General features: G+C 41.5%; 1 protein-coding gene across 5 annotated transcripts in view; it reads right to left on the reverse strand.

The window, feature by feature from the left end:
* Positions 1 to 20,929, reverse strand: part of LOC141091106 (ephrin type-A receptor 3-like) — a 409,334-nt gene that overhangs the window by 102,174 nt on the left and 286,231 nt on the right. For all 5 annotated transcript variants that reach the window (XM_073576465.1, XM_073576466.1, XM_073576463.1 and 2 more), the window contains 2 exons: positions 19,026 to 19,151; positions 15,392 to 15,577 (listed from right to left, as the gene is read on the reverse strand). In XM_073576465.1, coding sequence (XP_073432566.1) covers positions 15,392 to 15,577; positions 19,026 to 19,151 — 312 coding nt within the window. The remainder of the gene's footprint in view (positions 1 to 15,391; positions 15,578 to 19,025; positions 19,152 to 20,929) is intronic.

Consider the following 20,929-nt stretch of genomic DNA (forward strand, 5'->3'; position numbering starts at 1 on the left):
CCACATGTGGGGGTAAACCACTATTTGGGCGCATGGCAGAGCTCGGAAGGGAAGCAGCGCCATTTCACGTTTTTGGCTGGAATTGAGATCGGACATCATGTCGCGATTGGAAAACCCCTGATGTACCAAAACAGTGGAAACCCCCCACAAATGACACCATTTTGGAAACTAGACCCCCTAAGGAACTTATCTAGATGTGTGGTGAGAACTTTGAACCCCCAAGGGCTTCACAGAAGTTTATAACATAAAGCCGTACAATTAAAAAATCATATTTTTTCCACAAAAATGATCTTTTCACCCTCAATTCTTATTTTTCCAAGGGTAACAGCACCCTAAAAGTTATTGTGCAATTTGTCCTGAGTACGCTGATACCCCACATGTGGGGGTAAACCACTATTTGGGCGCATGGCAGAGCTCGGAAGGGAAGCAGCGCCATTTGACGTTGTTGGCTGGAATTGAGATCGGACACCATGTCGCGATTGGAAAACCCCTGATGTACCTAAACAGTGGAAACCCCCCACAAATGACACCATTTTGTAAACTAGACCCCCCAAGGAACTTATCTAGATGTGTGGTGAGCACTTTGAACCCCCCAGTGCTTCACAGAAGTTTATAACGCCGGGGCATGAAAATAAAAAATTCGTATTTTTTCCACAAACATGATCTTTTAGTCACCATTTTTTTTATTTTCCCAAGGGTAACAGGAGAAATTGGACCCCAAAAGTTGTTGTCCAATTTGTCCTGAGTATGCTGATACCCCATATATGGGAGAAAACTACTGTATGGACACACGTCAGGGCTCGGAAGGGAAGTAGTGACGTTTTGGAATGCAGACATTGATGGAATGGTCTGCAGGTGTCATGTTGCCTTTGGAGAGTCCCTAATGTACCTAAACAGTGGAAACCCCCCACAAATGACCCCATTTTGAAAACTAGACCCCCTAAGGAACTTATCTAGATGTGAGGTGAGCACTTTGAACCCCCAAGGGCTTCACAGAAGTTTATAATGCCAGCGCATGAAAATAAAAAAATCGTATTTTTTCCACAAACATGATCAATTAGTCCCCAATTTTTTTATTTTCCCAAGGGTAACAGGAGAAATTGAACCCCAAAAGTTGTTGTGCAATTTGTTCTGAGTACGCTGACACCCCATATGTGGGAGAAAACTACTGTATGGACACACGTCAGGGCTCGGAAGGGAAGTAGTGACGTTTTGGAATGCAGACATTGATGGAATGGTCTGCGGGTGTCATGTTGCCTTTGGAGAGGCCCTAATGTACCTAAATAGTGTAAACCCCCCACAAATGACCCTATTTTGAAAACTAGACCCCCTAAGGAACTTATCTAGATGTGAGGTGAGCACTTTGAACCCCCAAGGGCTTCACAGAAGTTTATAATGCCCGGGCATGAAAATAAAAAAAACGTATTTTTTCCACAAACATGATCAATTAGTCCCCAATTTTTTCATTTTCCCAAGGGTAACAGGAGAAATTGGACCCCAAGAGTTGGTGTCCAATTTGTCATGAGTACGCTGACACCCCATATGTGGGAGAAAACTACTGTATGGACACACGTCGGGGCTCGGAAGGGAAGCAGTGACGTTTTGGAATGCAGACTTTGATGGAATGGTCTGCGGGTGTCATGTGCGTTTGGAGAGCCCCTGATGTACCTAAACTATTGAAACTCCCCACAAGTGACCCCATTTTGGACACTAGACCCCCCCACGGAACTTATCTAGATGTGTGGTGAGCACTTTGAACCCCCAACTGCTTCACAGAAGTTTATAACGCTCGGACGTGAAAATAAAAAAATCATTTTTTTCCACAAAAATGATATTTTTGCCCCCAATTTTTTATTTTCCTTAGGGTAACAGGAGAAATTGGACCCCAAAAATTGTTTTGCAATTTGTCCTGAGTAGGCTGATACCCTACATGTGGGGGTAAAACACTGTTTGGGCGCATGGCAGAGCTTGGAAGGGAAGGAGCACCATATGACTTTTTCAACTCAGAATTGGCTGGAATTGAGATCAGACGCAATGTTGCATTTGGAGAGCCCCTGATGTGCCCAAGCAGTGGAAACCCCCAATTCTAACTCCATCCCGAACCCCAACACACCCCTAACCCTAATCTCAGCCCTAACCCTAACCCTAGCCCTAACCCAAGCCCTAACCCTAGCCCTAACCCTAGCCCTAACCCTAACCCTAGCCCTAACCCTAGCCCTAACCCTAACCCTAATGGAAAAATGGAAATAAATACATTTTTTTTAATTTTATTATTTTTCCCTAACTAAGGGGGTGATAACGGGGGGGTTTGATTTACTATTTATGGCGGTTTTTATGTTTGGCAGCTGTAGCACGCTAAAAGACGCTTTTTATTGTAAAAATAGTTTTTGCATCACCACATATTGAGAGCTATAATTTTTCCGTATTTTGACCCACCGAGTCATGTGAGGTCTTATTTTTTGCGGGACGAGTTGACGTTTTTATCGGTACCATTTTCGGGCACGTGACATTTTTTGATCGCTTTTTATTCCGATTTTTGGGACGCAGAATGAACAAAAACCAGCGTTTCATGAATTTCTTTTGGGGGAGTGCGTTTACACCGCTCCGCATGCGGTAAAATTGATAAAGCGGTTTTATTCTTCGGGTCAATACGGTTACAGCGATACCTCACTTAGGTCGTTTTTTATGTTTTGTCGGTTTTATGCAATGAAAACTATTTTATATAAAAAATAATTATTTTTGCATCGCTTTATTCTGCGAGCTATAACTTTTTTATTTTTTCACTGATGATGCTGTGTGGCAGCTCGTTTTTTGCGGGACAAGATGACGTTTTCAGCGGTACCATGAATATTTATATGCGTCTTTTTGATCGCGCGTTATTACACTTTTTGTTTGGCAGTATGATAATAAATCATTATTTTTTGCTTCGTTTTTTATTTTTATTTTTTAAGGGGTTAACTAATGGGACAGTTTTATAGGGCGGGTCGTTACGGACGCGGCGATACCTAATATGTGTACTTTTATTGTTTTGGTTTTTTTTTTCAAAAAATGAATTTATTGGGGAATATTTTTTTTTTTTTTTACTAATTTATTTGGCGATTTTTTTAAAATTATTTTTACACTTTTTTTTATTTTTTTTTTACTTTATTACATAGTCCCAGGTGGGACATCACTGTCCTGTGACAGATCGCTGATCTGTCACATCACAGATCACTGTGACAGATCAGCGATCTGTCACAGGCAGTGCCGAAGGCTTCCTCATGCCTGCGCTTTGCAGGCACTGAGGAAGCCAGCTTCCTGCAGGCCCCCGAAGGCCCCCGTCGCCATCTTGGATTCAGGGGCCTGGAGGAAAGGAGCCCCCCGCAGCAGCGCTGCACATTGCGCTGCCGTGGGGGGCTCAGGGAAGCACGGAGGGAGCCCCCTCCCTGCCGATGCTTCCCTTTAACTCCCGGTACACCGCGATCATGTTTGATCGCGGTGTGCAAGGGGTTAACGTGTCGGGGGCGGTCAGTGACCGCCCCTGACACATTGTGCCGGATGTCAGCTGTGATAATCAGCTGACACCCGGCCGCGATCAGCGGCGCTCACCACGTGGGCGCCGCTGATCGCGCTAGACGTACTATCCCGTCCATGGGCATAGGGGCCCAGGTCCCATGGACGGGATAGTACGTCGGATGGCAGGAAGGGGTTAACGTTGTCCAGCCGGGGTACAAGGGGTTAATGCGGGAGCCAGAGGGGTACGAGACTAACGATATCCCCTTTGCTCCAAGTCCTTCTCTCTTACTCTGCAGCGGTGCTTTCTCACTGGAATCAGGGGCTCTGCATTAACACATAACACAGTCTCTCTGTGGGGGAGCGCCTTGTCACAGAACACAGTCTCTCTGCGGGGCAGAGTCTTATCACAGGGGGGAGTGCACAACCTTCCTGACACTGCAGTCCCAGGCTTCACGTACTCATGGTCTGCAGTCTTTGTCCGCGGTCTCTCTGACTCTGGCGGCTGTACCAGAGTTCTCTCCTCGCCTGCGTCAGTGTCCTCCTCTGTCTGATGTCTGCGCTGCTCTGAGGAAAGCGTGCGCTGTTTTTGCGCTCTCAGCTCTCCTCCCTTCCTGTTCCTGGCTGCTGAACAGGCTGCTAAAGTGTCCCCCTGGGAACCTGCTGCCCTGCTCAATGGTTCCGGGCACGGAGCAGAGGAGGCAACCCTTCCTCGGTTTCTCCTGTACTTCACCTCCTTACATGTCCACGGACGCGAGAAGCATATTAAAGCTCAAAAAAAAACGGTAAAAGTGTATTGACCACTGTTCACACTGTACATGCACTGTGCCGCTACCATACACCCTAGACTTGAATGGAATAGTGTTTACTCATTTGTACCACTTAATTCACACACAAAAAAATAATTTGATCCTCTTGGGATCAGTGTCTGCTCCTACAGCCGAGACATTTATGTTCCTTAAAAGTAAATGGCTTGCAAGACAAACCTACAATGGACCCCTCAATACAGGCCCTCATAGAGCCATATTGTGATGTATTCCATAGACGCAGCCAAAGCACAGAACTATATAATATGAATGTGGCCAATTATTGCCTCCCCTCACTGACAGTGAGCAGAGATGTTGAAATCAGTTGAAATTTAATTAAAGACTTTTTCCACAGGATGGGTAATGATGATAACTCGTTGAGCGCCGAGGGTTCAACTGGTGGGATCCCCACTGATCCTAACAAGATGGATCTGAAATATATTGCTAGAATGTCTATGGGACTGCTGGGGATAGCAAATTACAGTACTCATCCATCACCAATAGCACTTCAAAGACATGCTCTCACAGTCAGAGTGGAGCCAAGATCTTAGTCAGACTCCCAGTGATTGGCAAGTTATCCAAAGATGGGAATAACCCTTTAAAACGCAAAGTGTATTAGAAAGTTTTAGACAAAAAACGAATTCGTTATACACTAAAGATGCTTTGCAGGGTACAAACTATGACAGAATCAGGGACTAACAACAATGACCTGACATTTCACCTTACATTATGCAGGGAAGATAAGACCTCGGATATATTGTATATTATGGGAATGTATATGCATGACTTCTTGCAGCAGCCAACAATTATCCTATAAACTGTCCTACAAATATATCCTCTCCGAGGAGCTGACATTTAATCTTATTATCTTCTCCCTGATGGGGCAAACAGATCAACCTGTCCACTTTTATTTCTACATTTCAGTCTATAACCCTAGTGTCAATTGAATATTGATTTTTTAATACGTTTTCTAAGTACCTGGCACCATGCCGCAGCAGTGAAGTAGGTGAGGGGTGCAAGTCTGATCAAAGCCACAGATCAGCGTAACCAGATTAACAAATCACCGTGGTTATGACAGGAGTGGTCAGAGTACATAGGCATTAATCATAGCATCAATGTCTGTAAAGACACGTTACACGCCAGATAAAGGAAGAAAGGAAGACGGTAGGAAACAGATTTACAATGGAGCAGATTGAACATATCTTCATTATTAAAATGGATGTCTGTTTAAAAAATATTATGTCCTTTCACAGAATTAAGGAGTAGGGATGGGCGAACCCGAACAGTAAAGTTAGGGGGACATACCGAACACCTAGTGTCTGTTCACGGGCTCTGAATACAGACTTCTCTATGAAGTTCATGTTACTGTTCAGGTTCAGCAGCCCAAGCATCTGATGTTTCCCACGTTGTCACCTGTATGACAGCGCAATAAACAAAGGCTCTGGTAGGCGGTAACCTTTCAAGTTACCCACGGCCAAAGAGCTGCGAATCCCATGCTGTCATACAGATGACAGAGTGTGAGCCAGCAGCTGTGACTGGTGGTAAAAAGATTACCAGGGGTCACAGGTGCCATGAGCCAGTAACTGTGCAATAAATACAAAAATAAATATATGGCATGTGGTCCCCTCTATTTTTAACAACCAATGCCGGCAAGAACATCAGTTGCGGGCTGCAGCCTCTCAGTTGTCAGCGTTACGTTGACTGGTTTTAAAAAATAAAATGGTCCCCACGCTGTTTTTTAAAATTATTTAAATAATAAAATAATGAACTCCGGTGACCTCACTGACGTCATCACTGGCTGCGTGAGAATTTTCTCATGAGCACTGACATCAGTGCTGTCACCGGAGTTCATCAACTATGAACTCTGCTCAACTTATTGACATCACCGCTCTGTGCTTCAGCTGAGTTGTCAGGCTCAGGTCAGTGTTCTGCTGGATTCATGGCTTTGCAGTTGCATCATGCCATTGGAAGCTGCATCTCGCCGCTGTCAGCTGCCTGCGCTTTTTGTCAAAAAAAGAGGCGATTCCACGCCATTAAAAAATATATATATATTTATAGCACAAGTGCTGGCTGATTAATGCTCTCATCATCGTTCGCCTGTTTACGTTTAGTAATCTCATCAGCCGACACCTTTGACAGGCGGTAACCTAGTTCACATGCTGTTATTCGTATGACAGCGTGGGAAACGCAGTGCTCTGACTGGCGGTAACTTGAAAGGTTACCACTGATCAGAGGTGGTGCATCTCACGCTGTCACAAAGATGACAACATTGGGAATACTGGATGTTCGGGTCCCCATTTACTTGAATGAATTCCGGTGTAACAGGCCAGATTAACCCCCCACCCAGAATATACCTGGGGTTAAAGTGGCCTAGGCCAGATTATACACCGGGTATATTCTGGCCTAGGCCAAACTATACCCCAGGGTATAAATTGGCCTAGGCCAGTTTATACCCCTCTGGGCCAGAATATACCCCCCGGGTATAATCTGGCCTAGGCCAATCTATACCCCGGGTATAAATTGGCCTAGGCCAGATTATACCCCTCCAGGTCAGAATATACCCCAGCTGCTGTGGATCAGATTTTTCACGCTTTTGAGAACCATCAAAAATGGAGCCCCAGGCAGCACACGGGGGCCCCAGGCACTGCACAGGGTCCCAGGTAGCACATGGGGCCCAGGCAGCACACGGGGCCCCAGGCAGCGCAAGGAGCCCCAGGCAGAGCACAGGGGCCACAGGCAGCACACGGGGCCCCAGGCAGAACACGAGGTTGTGTGCTGCCTGGGGCCCCTGTACTCTGCCTGGGGCCCTGTGGTCCCTGTACTCTGCCTGGGTCCCCCGTGTGCTGCCGGGGGCCCTGTGCGCTGCCTGGGGCTCCGTGTGTTGCATGGGGCCCCGTTTGCTGCCTGTGGCCCCTGTGCTCTGCCTGGGGCTCCGTGTGCTGTGGGGGGCCTTGTGTGCTGCGGGGGGCCCTGTGCGCTGCCTGCAGCCCTGTGTGCTTCCTGGGGCCCCCCTGTGCTGCCTAGGTCCCCATGTGCTGTCTGCCCATTGTGTGCTACCTGGGGCCCTGTGCACTGCCTGGAGTCCCATGTGCTGCCGGGGGCCCTATACGATGCCTGGGGACCCCGTGTACTGCCTGGGGCCCCGTGTGCTGCCTGTGGCCCCTGTGGTCTGCCTGGGGCCCTGTGTGGTGCCTGGGCCCCCCGTGTGCTGCCTGAGAACCCGTTTGCTGTCTCTGCCCCGTGTGCTGCCTGGGGGCCCCGTGTGCTGCCTGGGGCCCTATGCACTGCCTAGGGCCCCATTTTTGATGGTTCTCAAATGCGTGAAAAATATGATCTACAGCAGCTGGGGTATTTTCTGACCCGGAGGGGTATAATCTGGCCTAGGCCACTTTAACCCTGGGTATATTCTGGGCGGGGGGTTAATCTGGCCCGTTACACCGGGTTTGGGTTCGAGTTCGGGTACCGTTCTGGTACCCGAACAAACTTTTTTAAAAATGTTTAACAGAACCCACCGGACTCAAACATCCATCCATTCGCTCATCACTATTCATCTGTTAAAAGAGCTTTCCAGGATTGTGCTTAAATAGTGAGGAAGGGTAGAAAATAAGAAAAAATGCATTAACTCCTTTCTAACAGGGTCAGTTTTTGTTTCTTAGCGTTTCCTTTTTTCCTCACCTTCTTCCATGAGTAATGCACTGTTTATTTTTCCATCAAAGTAAACATATGAAAGACTGTTTTCTGTGGTGTAGTTTTGAATAAAACCATTAATTTTGAAAACGGGGAAAAAAATCCAGGTTTTTTACTATTTTGTTTTCTAAATAAATCAGTTTGTGTCGCCAATTTCTGAGACCTATAACTTTTTTTGTTTTTCCACCAGTAAAGTCGTTTGAGGGTTTGGTTGTGTGCTGTAATATTTATTGAGATTAATTTTGGGTACATAGAACACTTTGATTGACTTTTGTTCCATATTCTCATTGAGGTGAAATGATGGAAATGTTAATGATAGACATGACGCCATCACTGCAGGACTGGCGAGGACCATCGAAAAAGCAGTGATGAAATATATATGTGTGCAAACTGTAAAGCGCTGCGGAATATGTTAGCGCTATATAAAAATAAAGATTATTATTCTATATATTATTTGAGCAGGAAAGGTGGGTCAGTGGTTAGCAGTGTTGCTTTGCAACCTTTGTGTCCTAGATTTAAACCCTTCCAAGTACATCTGCAAGAAGTTTGTATGATCCCCATTTTTTGCCAAGCTCCTAAGAAATTCTGATAGGGATTTTTGATTCATTTATTGGCCCTTTGCAGAACAGACTATACTGTTGCTGCTTGTTTTGGGCTCCCTGCAACATTACATCTAACCATTATTATACAAAAAATTAATATCAATAATTTTTGTCAAAAAAAAAATCAAAATTCCAACATGGTCAGCTTCTTTTAAAATGGTGATGATGATGATGATAACAATGCATTGGGGTAAGTTAATCAAACTAAATGCTTTTTTTTTTCCATATTTCATGACTTGTCTGACCATGGGCATGGCCTTGATGAAAAGGGGTGAGGTTTATCGGAAAATAAGCATTAACCAACATGTGATACCATGCTTCAGGAAATGAGCCACAAAGTTGTTGTTATTAGCCCCAAAGTTCTCATTATAAGGGTAACAGGAGAAAATGGACCACACTATTTGTTGTGCAATTCCTCTTGAGTGTAAGTATGTGGTGTAAAACTGCTGATTTGGGCTTGGAAGGGAAGAAGCACTGTTTGACTTTTGGAGTGTAAAAATTTTAGGAATAGATAACAAAAGCCATGTTACAGAGCCCTTGATATACCTAAACAGTGGAAACTCTCTCAGCTTACCGCATTTTGAGAACTACACCCTCAAGGAACTTATCTAGAGGTACAGTGAGCATCTTGAACCCACCGGTGTTTCACAGAATTTTAGAACGTTGAGCAGTGAAAATGAAAAAATACATTTTTCCCACTAAAATGTTGCTTTAGCACCAAATTTTTCATTTCCATAAGGATAATAGGAGAAAATGGACGGTATGTGGTGGAAAACTCTGTTGGGGCAAATGACAGGGCTTGTAAGGGAATGAACGCCACTCGTATTCTGAAGAGCAATTTTAGCAGAAATAAATTGTGGATTCCATGTCACATTTGAAGAGCTCCTGACATGCTAAAACAGCTGAAACCACCCACAAGGGATGCCATTTTTGAAGCTACACCTGTAGAATAATTAATCTAGAGATTTAATTAGCATTTTTAGACCTTAGGCGATTCAATGAGTTATATAACATTGGGCTGAGTAAATGGAAAATTACCATTTCTTCTACTAAAATGTTGCTTTGGTCCAAGGTTTTTAATTTTCACAAGGGATAATTGGAGAAAATAAACAGTGCAAAATGCAAATAAATTTATATAATTTATACAATGTGATTTTCAGTATTTTATTTTTGATATTCTATCTCTCAATGTTAAAATCAGCCTACCCTTGAAATTATGGACTGTTCATTTCTTTGTCAGTGGGCAAACTTACAAAATCAGCAAGGGATCAAATAATTATTTAATTGACTGTATATGTGGCTGTACAGTACTGCTTAGCCACATGGCAAGACTCGGGAGGGAAGAAGCGCTATTTGACTCTTGGAGAACAAATTATCATAGAATAGTTTGCGGACTCCATATACAGAGCAAGTATATGAAGAGCAAAATTCCCCCTCAAGTGACCCCATTTTTGGATATTTCAACCTCCTGAGAATTTATCTACAAGTGAAGGGAAGATTTTGACTCAAAGGACGTTTTCTAGAAACAAGCAGCTGTGAATGTTGACAAGAGAAAATTGCAAATCTGTCATTGTAGTGCCAAATTCATTGTAGTACTCAGTACATTGTTGTGCCCAAACATTGTAGTGCCCATACATTATGCCTAACTCATGCTTTTGGAGACATGGACCCCATAAGTTAGGTGGGCTCTCAGCGCTTCAGAAATGTCAAACATGTGGATGCCAAATGTGGTTTAGGCACAATGAGGCTCAGAACTGAGGTGGGCATTTTGACTTGGGATCACAGAATTTCACTGGTTTTCTTTTGGGAGGCGAAGAGCTATAGCCCTGTTCCAGAGACTTTGTGCTAATGTAGAATCCCCCTCTTTTGCTGTTGACAGACCTGAGTTTGGGCTCACTTGGAGATTTGTGTGCTCAGATAACTTTGACCAAAGTTTCAGTCCTTAATTATCCTGCTAGGGTTATGGCTTGTTCACTATCATTGTTAGGAAAGACCAAGTGATGTAAATTTCCCAGATTTTTAAAAACCCAGCCTCCTCTAACCTTGTGCCAAAATACAGAAGCCATGGGTTCTACTAAGCAGCTAGCACTCTGAAAATTAAAATGGTGGAGGCCCATAAAGCAGGATAAGGCTATTTGAAATGTTATTAGGAATTTTCAGTTAAGAGGAACAGTGGAGGTCAAGATAAGGTCTTGAAGACCAAGCATCATTTTAGTGAGGGTTGCCCATAGGATTGCTAGAGAGGCAAATCAGAACCCCTTCTTGACTGCATTGACCTTCAAAAAGATTTAACAGACTCTTGAGTTGTGGTACATTGTTCTACTATTCAGAGACACCTGCACAAATATGGCCTTCATGGAAGAGTCATCAGAAGAAAACATCTCCTGCATCCTCACCATAAAATTCAGCATCAGAAGTATGCAAAAGAGCATCTAAATAAACCCAATGCATTTTTGGAAACAAGTTCTGTGAACAAGTGAGGTTAAAATAGAACTTTTGGCTACAATGATCAAAGGTATGTGTGGAGAAAAAGTGCCCAAAATTTCAGGAAAAGAGTATCTCGACATATCTTCTTGCTTTGGGGTTCTGCTGCAATCAATGGCACAGGGAACCACATGTCCAAAAGGGGAACTGACAAACACTGCTACAGCATTCCTGAGACTTGCAGTACGACACCTGGATCAGGACATCTGCATGCTTTAACCAATAAAGGATATTAAAAGACGGTGAATGCCATTTTGCCACTTTTTTCCCTGTTCAGAATGGCATAGGGAACATTTTACGGGTAGAGGGAAGAATGGATTTAATGAAATTTCAACAAATTCTTGATGCGAACATAACACTATTTGTAAAAAAAAGCTGAAATTGAGGATGACTTCTACAAATGCATAATGATCCTATACACATGTCAAAATCCACAATAGACTACCTCAAAAGGTGCAAGCTGAAGGTTTAACAAAAGCCCTCACAGTTTCCTAATCTGAATATCATTGATAATCCGTGGCTAGACCTCAGAATAGCAGTGCATGCAAGACGGCCCAGGAATCTCACAGAAGTGGAAGAATTTTTGCAAGGAAGAATGGATGAAAATCCCTCAAACAAGAATGGAAAGTGTTTACAAGCTGTGATACTTTCAAAAGGGGGTGCTACTAGGTACTAACCTTGCAGGTTACCCAAACTTTTGCATTGGCCCAATTTTCATTTTTGTAATTTTTAAAATGTAAAAGATGAAAAAAAGAAAAAAAAATTATATATATATATATATATATATATATATATACTAAAAAACAAAGGAAATGAATATGAGGCCTTTTAGAGATCATTTCATCTTCATCTTTCTTAACTGCTCACAATAACAGTAATTTTGACCATGGGTGCCCGAACTTTTACATATCACTGTACATAGCATTTGGATCATATATATCTTTTGCTCTATGCTGAGCACTTACATCAGGTTTTCCAGCTATATCTCCAAATGTTGTGATACAGGTGAAACCCCAGAGGCAGCAGATTTACTCTTGTCTCCGTCTGGCTTCTGCTCAGTGGTGTCATTTTTTTCAGAGGTGTACAAAACTGTAACCGACTGTGCTGTTATGCATGCTTAAAAAGACGGACACTGTTGGATTATTAACCAGACGGCGTCCACAGTGTTTACATCTGCCTCATTATAGGGAATCTTCTGCCGGGGGTTCCATCTGAATCAAGTATTTCAGAGATTTACATGGAAAACCTGACGGAAGCGATCAGCGCAAGAGTGCAGGATAAATGTGCGCTGAACTTTACTGCAATCTTTGTGAGGCAGGATGAACAAATCAACAGCAGATCAAGAATTGGTTTTAGTTTTTACATTGTTCCTAGTGTGATTTAAGTGATTAGATAACTTTATTCTTCAGGTCATTGAGATTACAGCGATACCAGATTTGTCTGTTTTTTATGTTTGGGTACTATAACACACTAAAAAACTATTTTTTTTACACAGCAAGTTTTTGCATCATCAAATTTTCTATTTTTCTGGTGATAGAATCACACAAGGGCTTGTTTTTTGTGGGATGAGTTGTTGTTTTTACTGGTACCATTTTTTGAGCACATTTTTTGGTCACTTTCTATGCCAATTTTTGGGAGGCAGAATGAAAAAACCCAGCAATTCAGGAATATATATGTATTTTTTTCTTAATGTTGTTCACCGTGGGGTAAAAGTGATAAGGCAGCTTTTTCTTCGGGTTAGTACAATTACACCAATAACACATGTATATTATTCTTTTTTTATGATTTTCCGCCTTTACTCAATAAAAACTATTTTTTAAAAAAAAAGAATTGCTTTTGCATCACTATATTCTGAGAGCTATAAGTTTTTTATTTCTCCACTCATGGATCTGTGTGGCAGCTTCTTTTTTGCAGGACACGATAATGTTTTCAGCTATACCAATGTTATTTTCATTCATCTTTTTTACTACCTTAAAATATTTTTATTGGGCTTTAACAACATTTATATAAAATCAGAACATTCCATTTGCGTTCAAAAATAGCAACAAAGAAGTTGACGGTTGTTAATAAGTCATTGTTAAACATTAGAATATAAGTATGATATATCATATGATATATATATAAGCTCTTACATAAATTAAATAATGATAAGTGTGCTAGAGGAATGTAAAGCAGAACGGAGGACGGAAAGAAAAAGAATGGGAAGGAAGAGGAGGTGGGGGAACAAAAAAAAAACACCACGACTTAATGAAACCGGCACTTCAGAGGAGGCCACATCTACCACGACATTGTATTTTAAGTATCATTTTCTGACAACCAGATTGCCAGGTCATTCCCCTCATTGAATAATTTTCAACATCCATTGGCAATGGAAAGCTTCTAGGTTATTGCTATCATCTGCAGTCATGTTTTCCAATTTGATAATATTGTTATTCTATTCCTCCCATCCACCCAAAATGGAAGCTTTTGTTAATTTCCAGTGACATGGAATAATTGACTTAACAGCTGTTAGAAAGTGCTGAAGGATATATTTCTTTTCCTTTGAGATTGAATCTGGAGAAATGGAAACTAGGACTATTTGGGGGAAGGGTGTGACTCTGTTACCAGCGAGACTATTGAATTCCATAACCCACAAACCAAAGAGCATTCCTACCATTTATATAACCGCCACACCACCAACACCATACATTCATCCTTTTGATCACGTTTTATTCCACTTTAAGTTCAGCATTATGCTGATGAAGCATATTTTTTTTGCCTTGTTTTTTTTTTGATGTTCACTGAAAGGCTTTAGGTTTTATAGGTCATGTCGTTCTCTCTTATCTTCTTTAACTCTATCACTGGTATAAGGCATTGCAATGCACTAGCACTGCAATGCATTATACCCAGGTACGGACTGGGGCTGAAATTCAGCCCTGGCATTTGATGTCACACAGGCCCATGTTGTCCTCGTCCCCAAGATCGAGATGAGATATATTACTAATATTTCCCTGGATGGAGGAAAGGAAGATGTACTACAGAACCAATATTTCTAATGATACCCGTGGCCCGCTGGGGTAAGTGATGGAGCCAGCGACTTTGTGCTCCGTCACAACTCTTAACAGTGAGTGTCATGAGATCAACAATTCTGTCAACAAAGTAGCAAAGTAGCAGACAAGGCAGCCCACGACCAGACAGGCCATTCTGGCATTTGCGTTCAGGGGTGCGTTGGGACGCATTCGCTGTGCATAGACCTGTATGGGCTAACGCATGGTAACGAGCGTTAGCGCATACATTAGCGCTATGGTCACATATGATGTCAAAAATGACATCTGCGTTAGAGCATTCGTTGCGTTGATACATTAAACGGATGCCCCTAACGCAATGTGAGCCTAGCCTTATTGATCGCAGCATTTAGGGGAATAAATAGCTGGGGGCAGAGCGGGCACTGCTCCTGACAATGACAGTTGGGTCTTGGCTTTTAATTAAGCTGAACTTCCAGGGGCGATCATGTGGGCACCGCTCCTGTGACCGCACGATTGCCAGGATGGACAGATACTTCCATTTGTGGTAACGCACAGCAAAATAGGACATAGTGCACATACTAATACATCCAATGTCGGGATGGGGTTAAACTAGACAGTCCTAAAATTAGACAAATGTATCCTATAATAATAATAATCTTTATTTTTATATAGCACTAACATATTCCACAGCATATTTTACAGTTTGCACACATTATCATCTGTCCCCGATGAGACTCACAATCTAAACTCCCTATCAGTATGTCTTTGGAAAGTGGAAGGAAACCGGAGTACCTGGAGGAAACCCACGCAAACAGGGGGAGAACATACAAACTCCTCGGTGGGATTCGAACCCAGGACCACTGAGCAACCGTGCTGCCCCTTATCCTACAGCATAAACCACATGATAATCTGGGACATTCTACTCTTGGTTTGCACTGCCTAACAATTAGTCATAAATGAGAAATATGCCTCCTTGTATTCATCAGCTCCTTGTATGCTGATAAGTGGTCATTTAATCCCTATTTAAATAGGCGTACCAAGCTTCAGATGCTTGTTGATCGATCTATAATAGTTTGCTCCATGGTCATAGGCTCCCATTGTTTACACAACATGATTAGCTGCCAAGAATGATGATCTTCTGTGCGGCACAAAAGATCATTTTATCCATCAAACTATTCCACGAGATTGGAGTACGGTTTACTGCCCACTTAGGAATGCTCGCATGTGATAACTATGCAGTGTAAATGTAACCTCTATTTTTCTGTTTTATATATTTACACATCATATTACAAGAAGGAGTAGAATGACAACTTACATTTGGTGACCACTCCTTCCAGTCTTATAATGTTTGGATGATCAAACTGGCCCATAATGCTGGCTTCTCCTAGAAAGTCTCTCCTCTGCTTCTCAGCGTACCCAACCTTCAAGCTCTTAATAGCTACGCAGATTTCCCTCTTACTGGGTAGCTTTAGGCGTCCGCTGCAAACCTCTCCAAACTCCCCTGTGAAGACATGAAGCAAATCGTCTCTAACAAGTATATTTATGTATATTGGTTGTTATACTATTTCATGCCCTGCAGACCGTTATCTAAATCACTATTAGCGCCCATAAAAAATGTGCACAGTCTGGATGCTTGTTAAGGATATAAGAGTAAAAGGAAATAAGTCATGAAAAAGCTGAATCTGGTATGAGCAATTGTTTCATATGAGCAGCATCAATGGGGGCACTGTCTTTGCGAGATTTCTAGAGAGCATCATAAAAACATTACAATTCTGTATATTCGAGAATAGAACAGTTATTAGATAGTGGGCGTTGTACATTGTGGGAGTCCTGTCATCTCGGCCTTTATTATTATACTGTAAGTGTACAACATGTGTACCATGGGCCGTCTAGCCCAGTGGGCCGTAGCATCTGCCCATACAGTTTTGATTAGGTGCCTCCTCTTGGAGAAACCAGTCACAGTGATATTTTTTTATATTTCTTCTTTTTCTTGTATCATGCAAAAAAATGCAAGAAGCCCATTAATATGTGCCAAGCCTCCTGTGGGTCTGACCATCACCCTGCTTCAGACCCACACTTGCCTCGAAGCATGATAACGGAGCTGTGGCTGACATCATACTGTAACTATCTATATATGGAGCTGTGGGGAGCACCATTTTGCATAGAAGGAGTTGGTGGGGACAATATACTATACAGTGAGCTGTTATATTGTATGCTTATATTGTATGCAGTGGGCTGTAGGGGCCTTTACACTGTATAGAGGAGGCTAAGGCGAAGCATACTGGACATAAAGAGCTGCGATGCCATCATAGTTTATATGGAGAGCTGTGGGGTCATCCCACTGTATATAGAGGCCATCATACTGTGATTAAGGAGCAGTGGAGGACATCAAACTATATAGAGAGAGCATTGTAGAAAATCATAATGTTTATAGGGAAATGTGGAGCCATATTTTACAGGAAAGGACAATGTGCAGGCAATATGCCAGAAGAGGGACAATGTAGGAGACATATTTTGTGAAGTCACAGTTATTGTTCAGGGGAACAGCATGGCAAGATATTTTTATTTCAAAGCATTATAGTGACATTCTTATTTTAAGAGTGTCAGGATGTGCTGCAGAAGACCAGAAAATATATGAATGAGAATGATTCCAATCAGTGAAGATGTCATTTATAAGGTACCCTGGAGTAAATACTTATTTGTGATAATGAGTAAGAATCAGTTATGTGGTCCCTGTATGGTCAGCAATCTGATGATGACTAGTCACAAAAACAAATAGTATTTCATAACCATTGTTAAGGACATACTAGGAGGTGAAGGTTCATGTCATAGTAAAGTATATTGGGTGTGTGCTGACCTGGCATTTGAATTGATCACTGAACTAAGCCTGGTGATGTATTCATAGGTGTTGATGGCGATTCTGGTGCTGTATTCATGTACTGATAGTGGTTCAGGTGCTATATTTCTGTACAGAAAGCTGTTCTGGTGCTGCATTAATGTACTATCAGTAGTGTTGGTGCTGTATTCATGTACTAATGGTGGTTTTGGTGTCATATTCATGTACTGATTGTGGCTCTGGAGCTGTATTCATGCGCTAATGGTGGTTTTGGTGCTGAATTAATGTACTGGAGGTGGTTCTAGTGCTGTACACAAATACTGATAGTGGCTTTAGTGTTGTATTCCTTCATAAGAGACAGTGATTTATTCTTTATATTGCAATACTGTGGTACTGCATTATATAGTATAAGTGAACAGACGATCACAGGTTTAAGTCCCCTAGGGAACTAAATAATAATAAATTAATAAGACAAAAACAAAGCCCAAAACAAAAATAGAATTTTGTTTGTTCACTACTGGTTTAAATTTCATTGATGGGAGGGTCCTCATTCCAATTTTGGCCACAGACAGCAGAAAAGCTAGAATTAGTCCTGCTCTAGTCAAAGCAAGATACATGGACTTCATGAACTTTGCTGAAAGTCCAATTGCTTAAATCTCCATTAGCATAAGACTAGAGCATGCATTTATTCATGTATTAATAGAATAGTCATGAGCATGTGTGACCACCACTCTTATAGATAATAAGTAGAGCAATGGACACACATGCTCATTACCACTCTATTCATACAGGGGACTTGAGGTGTCCCATAGAAGTCTGAATCACTAGAAGTCATACATGTATAACTTATCCTATAGATAGGTGATATATATTACTAACTGGATAATTTATTAAGTCAGGAAAAGTCTATGCAATCATCATTTCCCAATTCTCACACTATAAATTTAATAGACTATTTTAATACACTAGTAAAACCCATTACAGATTGCAACGCAAACGCTTAATAACCACTAGGTGGTCACATATATCCATCCACACATAGCATAAACATCTCCCGATAGAGTATCTCAAAATCATGTCATTTTATAAGCTGTCATCGTGGGATATGGCAAGACAAGTGGAAAGGTACAGAGAACAAAGTTGTATAAGCAAACTTAAAATGATCTCCAGGATAAGCAGCCCAGTAGTGGGCACACTGTTGAAGTGCTGAAGTGAACAGTGGGTCAGCTGGGCAATGATTTTTACCGATGCCCAAACAGTCTTCTGGTCATGCACACTCAATCTGTAAATCCTGCAGAAATACATATTTTCCTCTCTCGAAATGATGTGCACTGTTACTGTACAGCCTACATACACTAGAGCACATGGAGTTCAAGAGGGCAAGTTTCCTGCTTTTAGCTTTCCTATGAAGAATTTAGCATCTGAACCATTCAAATGTTATTAAGGAGCTTTTAGTATCAAAGTCACGGAGTTGGGACTTGTTCTTTTCCCACTTCAATGAGAAGAAACATCTTGGTAGTGAATGGGTAATGGACAGAGCAGCATTAATCAGGACTGTACTCTCTACAAAGGTACTTAAGATCCTTCTATGGGAAGGAGAAACTAATGTGATTGGGGAAGATGCTGATCAAAAGCCAACTCCGAGGAGCGATGATGTGGAGGAGAAAGCTTCTAAACTAGAAGATCTATAATGAAAAAAAGTGGACCTAGAGATCAAAAATACTATTGAAGACTAAAAGATTTCATAGGAGAAAGAAAGAAAGAAAGAGAAAGAAAGAAAGAATGAGAGACAGAAAGAAAGATTTAAGTACTATAGGTTATTGCATGGTTTATATAATTTTAGATAGATAAGAGATATTGTACAGTAAAATAAATAAAAGCAAAACAGAAAGATAGAATACATAAAGGAAGAAAATTCATTAAATATAAACATAAATAAAGAAAAATAATACATAGATAATATATAATATGATGATAGATAGTTTTCAGTTGTTATTAGCATTTATATGAGAAGAAACCTATATAATCTTCTCGATACACTTTCCTAGGTGATAAGAGTGATGACTATGAAGCTAAGACAATTCACTAGGTGCCACATAAGTCATACACTTACCTGCACCTATCACACGCTCTATTCGGATACTGGAGACATCAATCTCTTTAGCAAAGTCCCGTACGGCCTGGTTGGGATCCTCATATGTGTGCGGGTGGACATAGGTTCTACTCCCAGGCAGCTTCACTAGCAACATAAAAACATATAGGTTAAAAGAAAGTCTTCCTCTGCCGGCTCTAGAACACCTGGGCAGCATCCTCACTTGTATACATTGCTGTGATCAGTAGTTTGTAAAATATACCTATAGTTACAATACTTTCTGTCTGACATCGAGTATTAAAGATTCATTAGATATCACTATCATGGGTACATTGTGTTTAATTCCAGCTGACTGTATATTTCCAGGAAAGTTGACATTGAGGAGGGTGTTACATTGAGAAATAGAAAGAGAAGATGCGTGAACAGAGGAGACTTCTCGTAGTTGCAGGTGCGTATTATTTTAGTATTTTATTGAAAGTCTTGTATAACGTTCCTCCAATGAAGTGTCAGAGCTCGAGCTCTTTCATCCACACTAGCCATTAATGCAAGCAATCCAATTGTTCTCATGATAAAGGTGCATATCCCACATTTGCTCCAACCCCAGCCTTATCTAACCGCACACACGAGCTTCATGCTCAGCAAGGGACAAGGAGGAAATAAACTTGGTTTGTTTAGGCCTCCAAATGCTGTCATGTGTGGTTCATGAAACATAATGGTTGGCTCTTTGAGACTAAAACTGGTTCCGCTCTTCAGACTTTACACACATGATGCACAGTATGGGGCTGGAAATGTATTTTCGGTCCATGGCAATTTCCCAAAAAAGGAAAAATTGATGTGCAGGTCTCTTCTAGGAAAAAGATAAGGTTTCTCTTTCTTCTGTTACTTTGAGTTTGTTTAGAGTAAAAATGGGTAAAAAGAAGAAAATAATATCAAGTTCAAAGCGTTTCCTTTCACACCCAAAATCCATAATTTTGGGTTCTAACGTTGCCATAAATTACTATGACCGGTAGAACAGTACTGAACAATCCAATGGACGACAATAATATTGATGCAAAACATTTCACTTAAACCTACAAAGTATAAAAAAGATGTAGCATAAAGTTCAATGAGAAATCTGTAGTAGACCCCCTCATTTGCAATATAGACTTTTTCAGATAAGCCAGAGGGGTGTAGGAGGTCCTCTGTGCACCTTTAGGCTTAAGTTCATAACCTCAAACTTCTCAGCCCCTATAGTCACACAACTGTATAACGTACAAATTGTAGCATTAGTAGTACAAGAAAAAACCTGCAAAATCTTTATTGCTAGAGAGATGCACAAATATACTAAGAGTTGAAATGATAAAAGTTACAGAAATGTGGCACAAACCACACAATTGAACCACGTTCAGTCAGACCCAACGTTATCATTATCGCTAACAAAATCAACGAATCCTTGTAGTATAGATAGAGACAGACATTAATATGTTGAGAATCGTTACTTCTATAATTTATAGTAACACAGATAAAGGACAGATGTTTTTCTCACAACAAATGGCATTGTGGATTAGAAACAATCTTGCGATAGAGAATGAATAACTGGTGGAGAAGGAAGGAACTTAATGGACCTTTTTTTTTCTATATTACTATGTAACAGTTGTTCGTGAAGGGTATTTAATGCTCGAAATGTAATTTGCATAATGTTGCTGCATGTTCCTAGAGGGTGCTCCACAGGGGGCGCTACAAGTCCTGATAGCCTGAGTTGGCACCCATGATACTGCACTTGGACGGCTTTTCATTAGACTTTGTTTTTTCAACTCTAGTAATATGGTACAGGTTAGAACTGTTACGTTGTACCACTGTGGTCATAAGCTCAAATCCAACCAATGACAAAATCTGTGTGGAGTTTCTGTTATTTCCCTGTGTTTGTGGGAATATTTTCACTTTCC

This window comes from Dendrobates tinctorius, unplaced genomic scaffold (assembly GCF_039654945.1).
Source record: "Dendrobates tinctorius isolate UK_male_01 unplaced genomic scaffold, ASM3965494v1 ptg000049l, whole genome shotgun sequence".
NCBI lineage: Eukaryota > Metazoa > Chordata > Amphibia > Anura > Dendrobatidae > Dendrobates > Dendrobates tinctorius.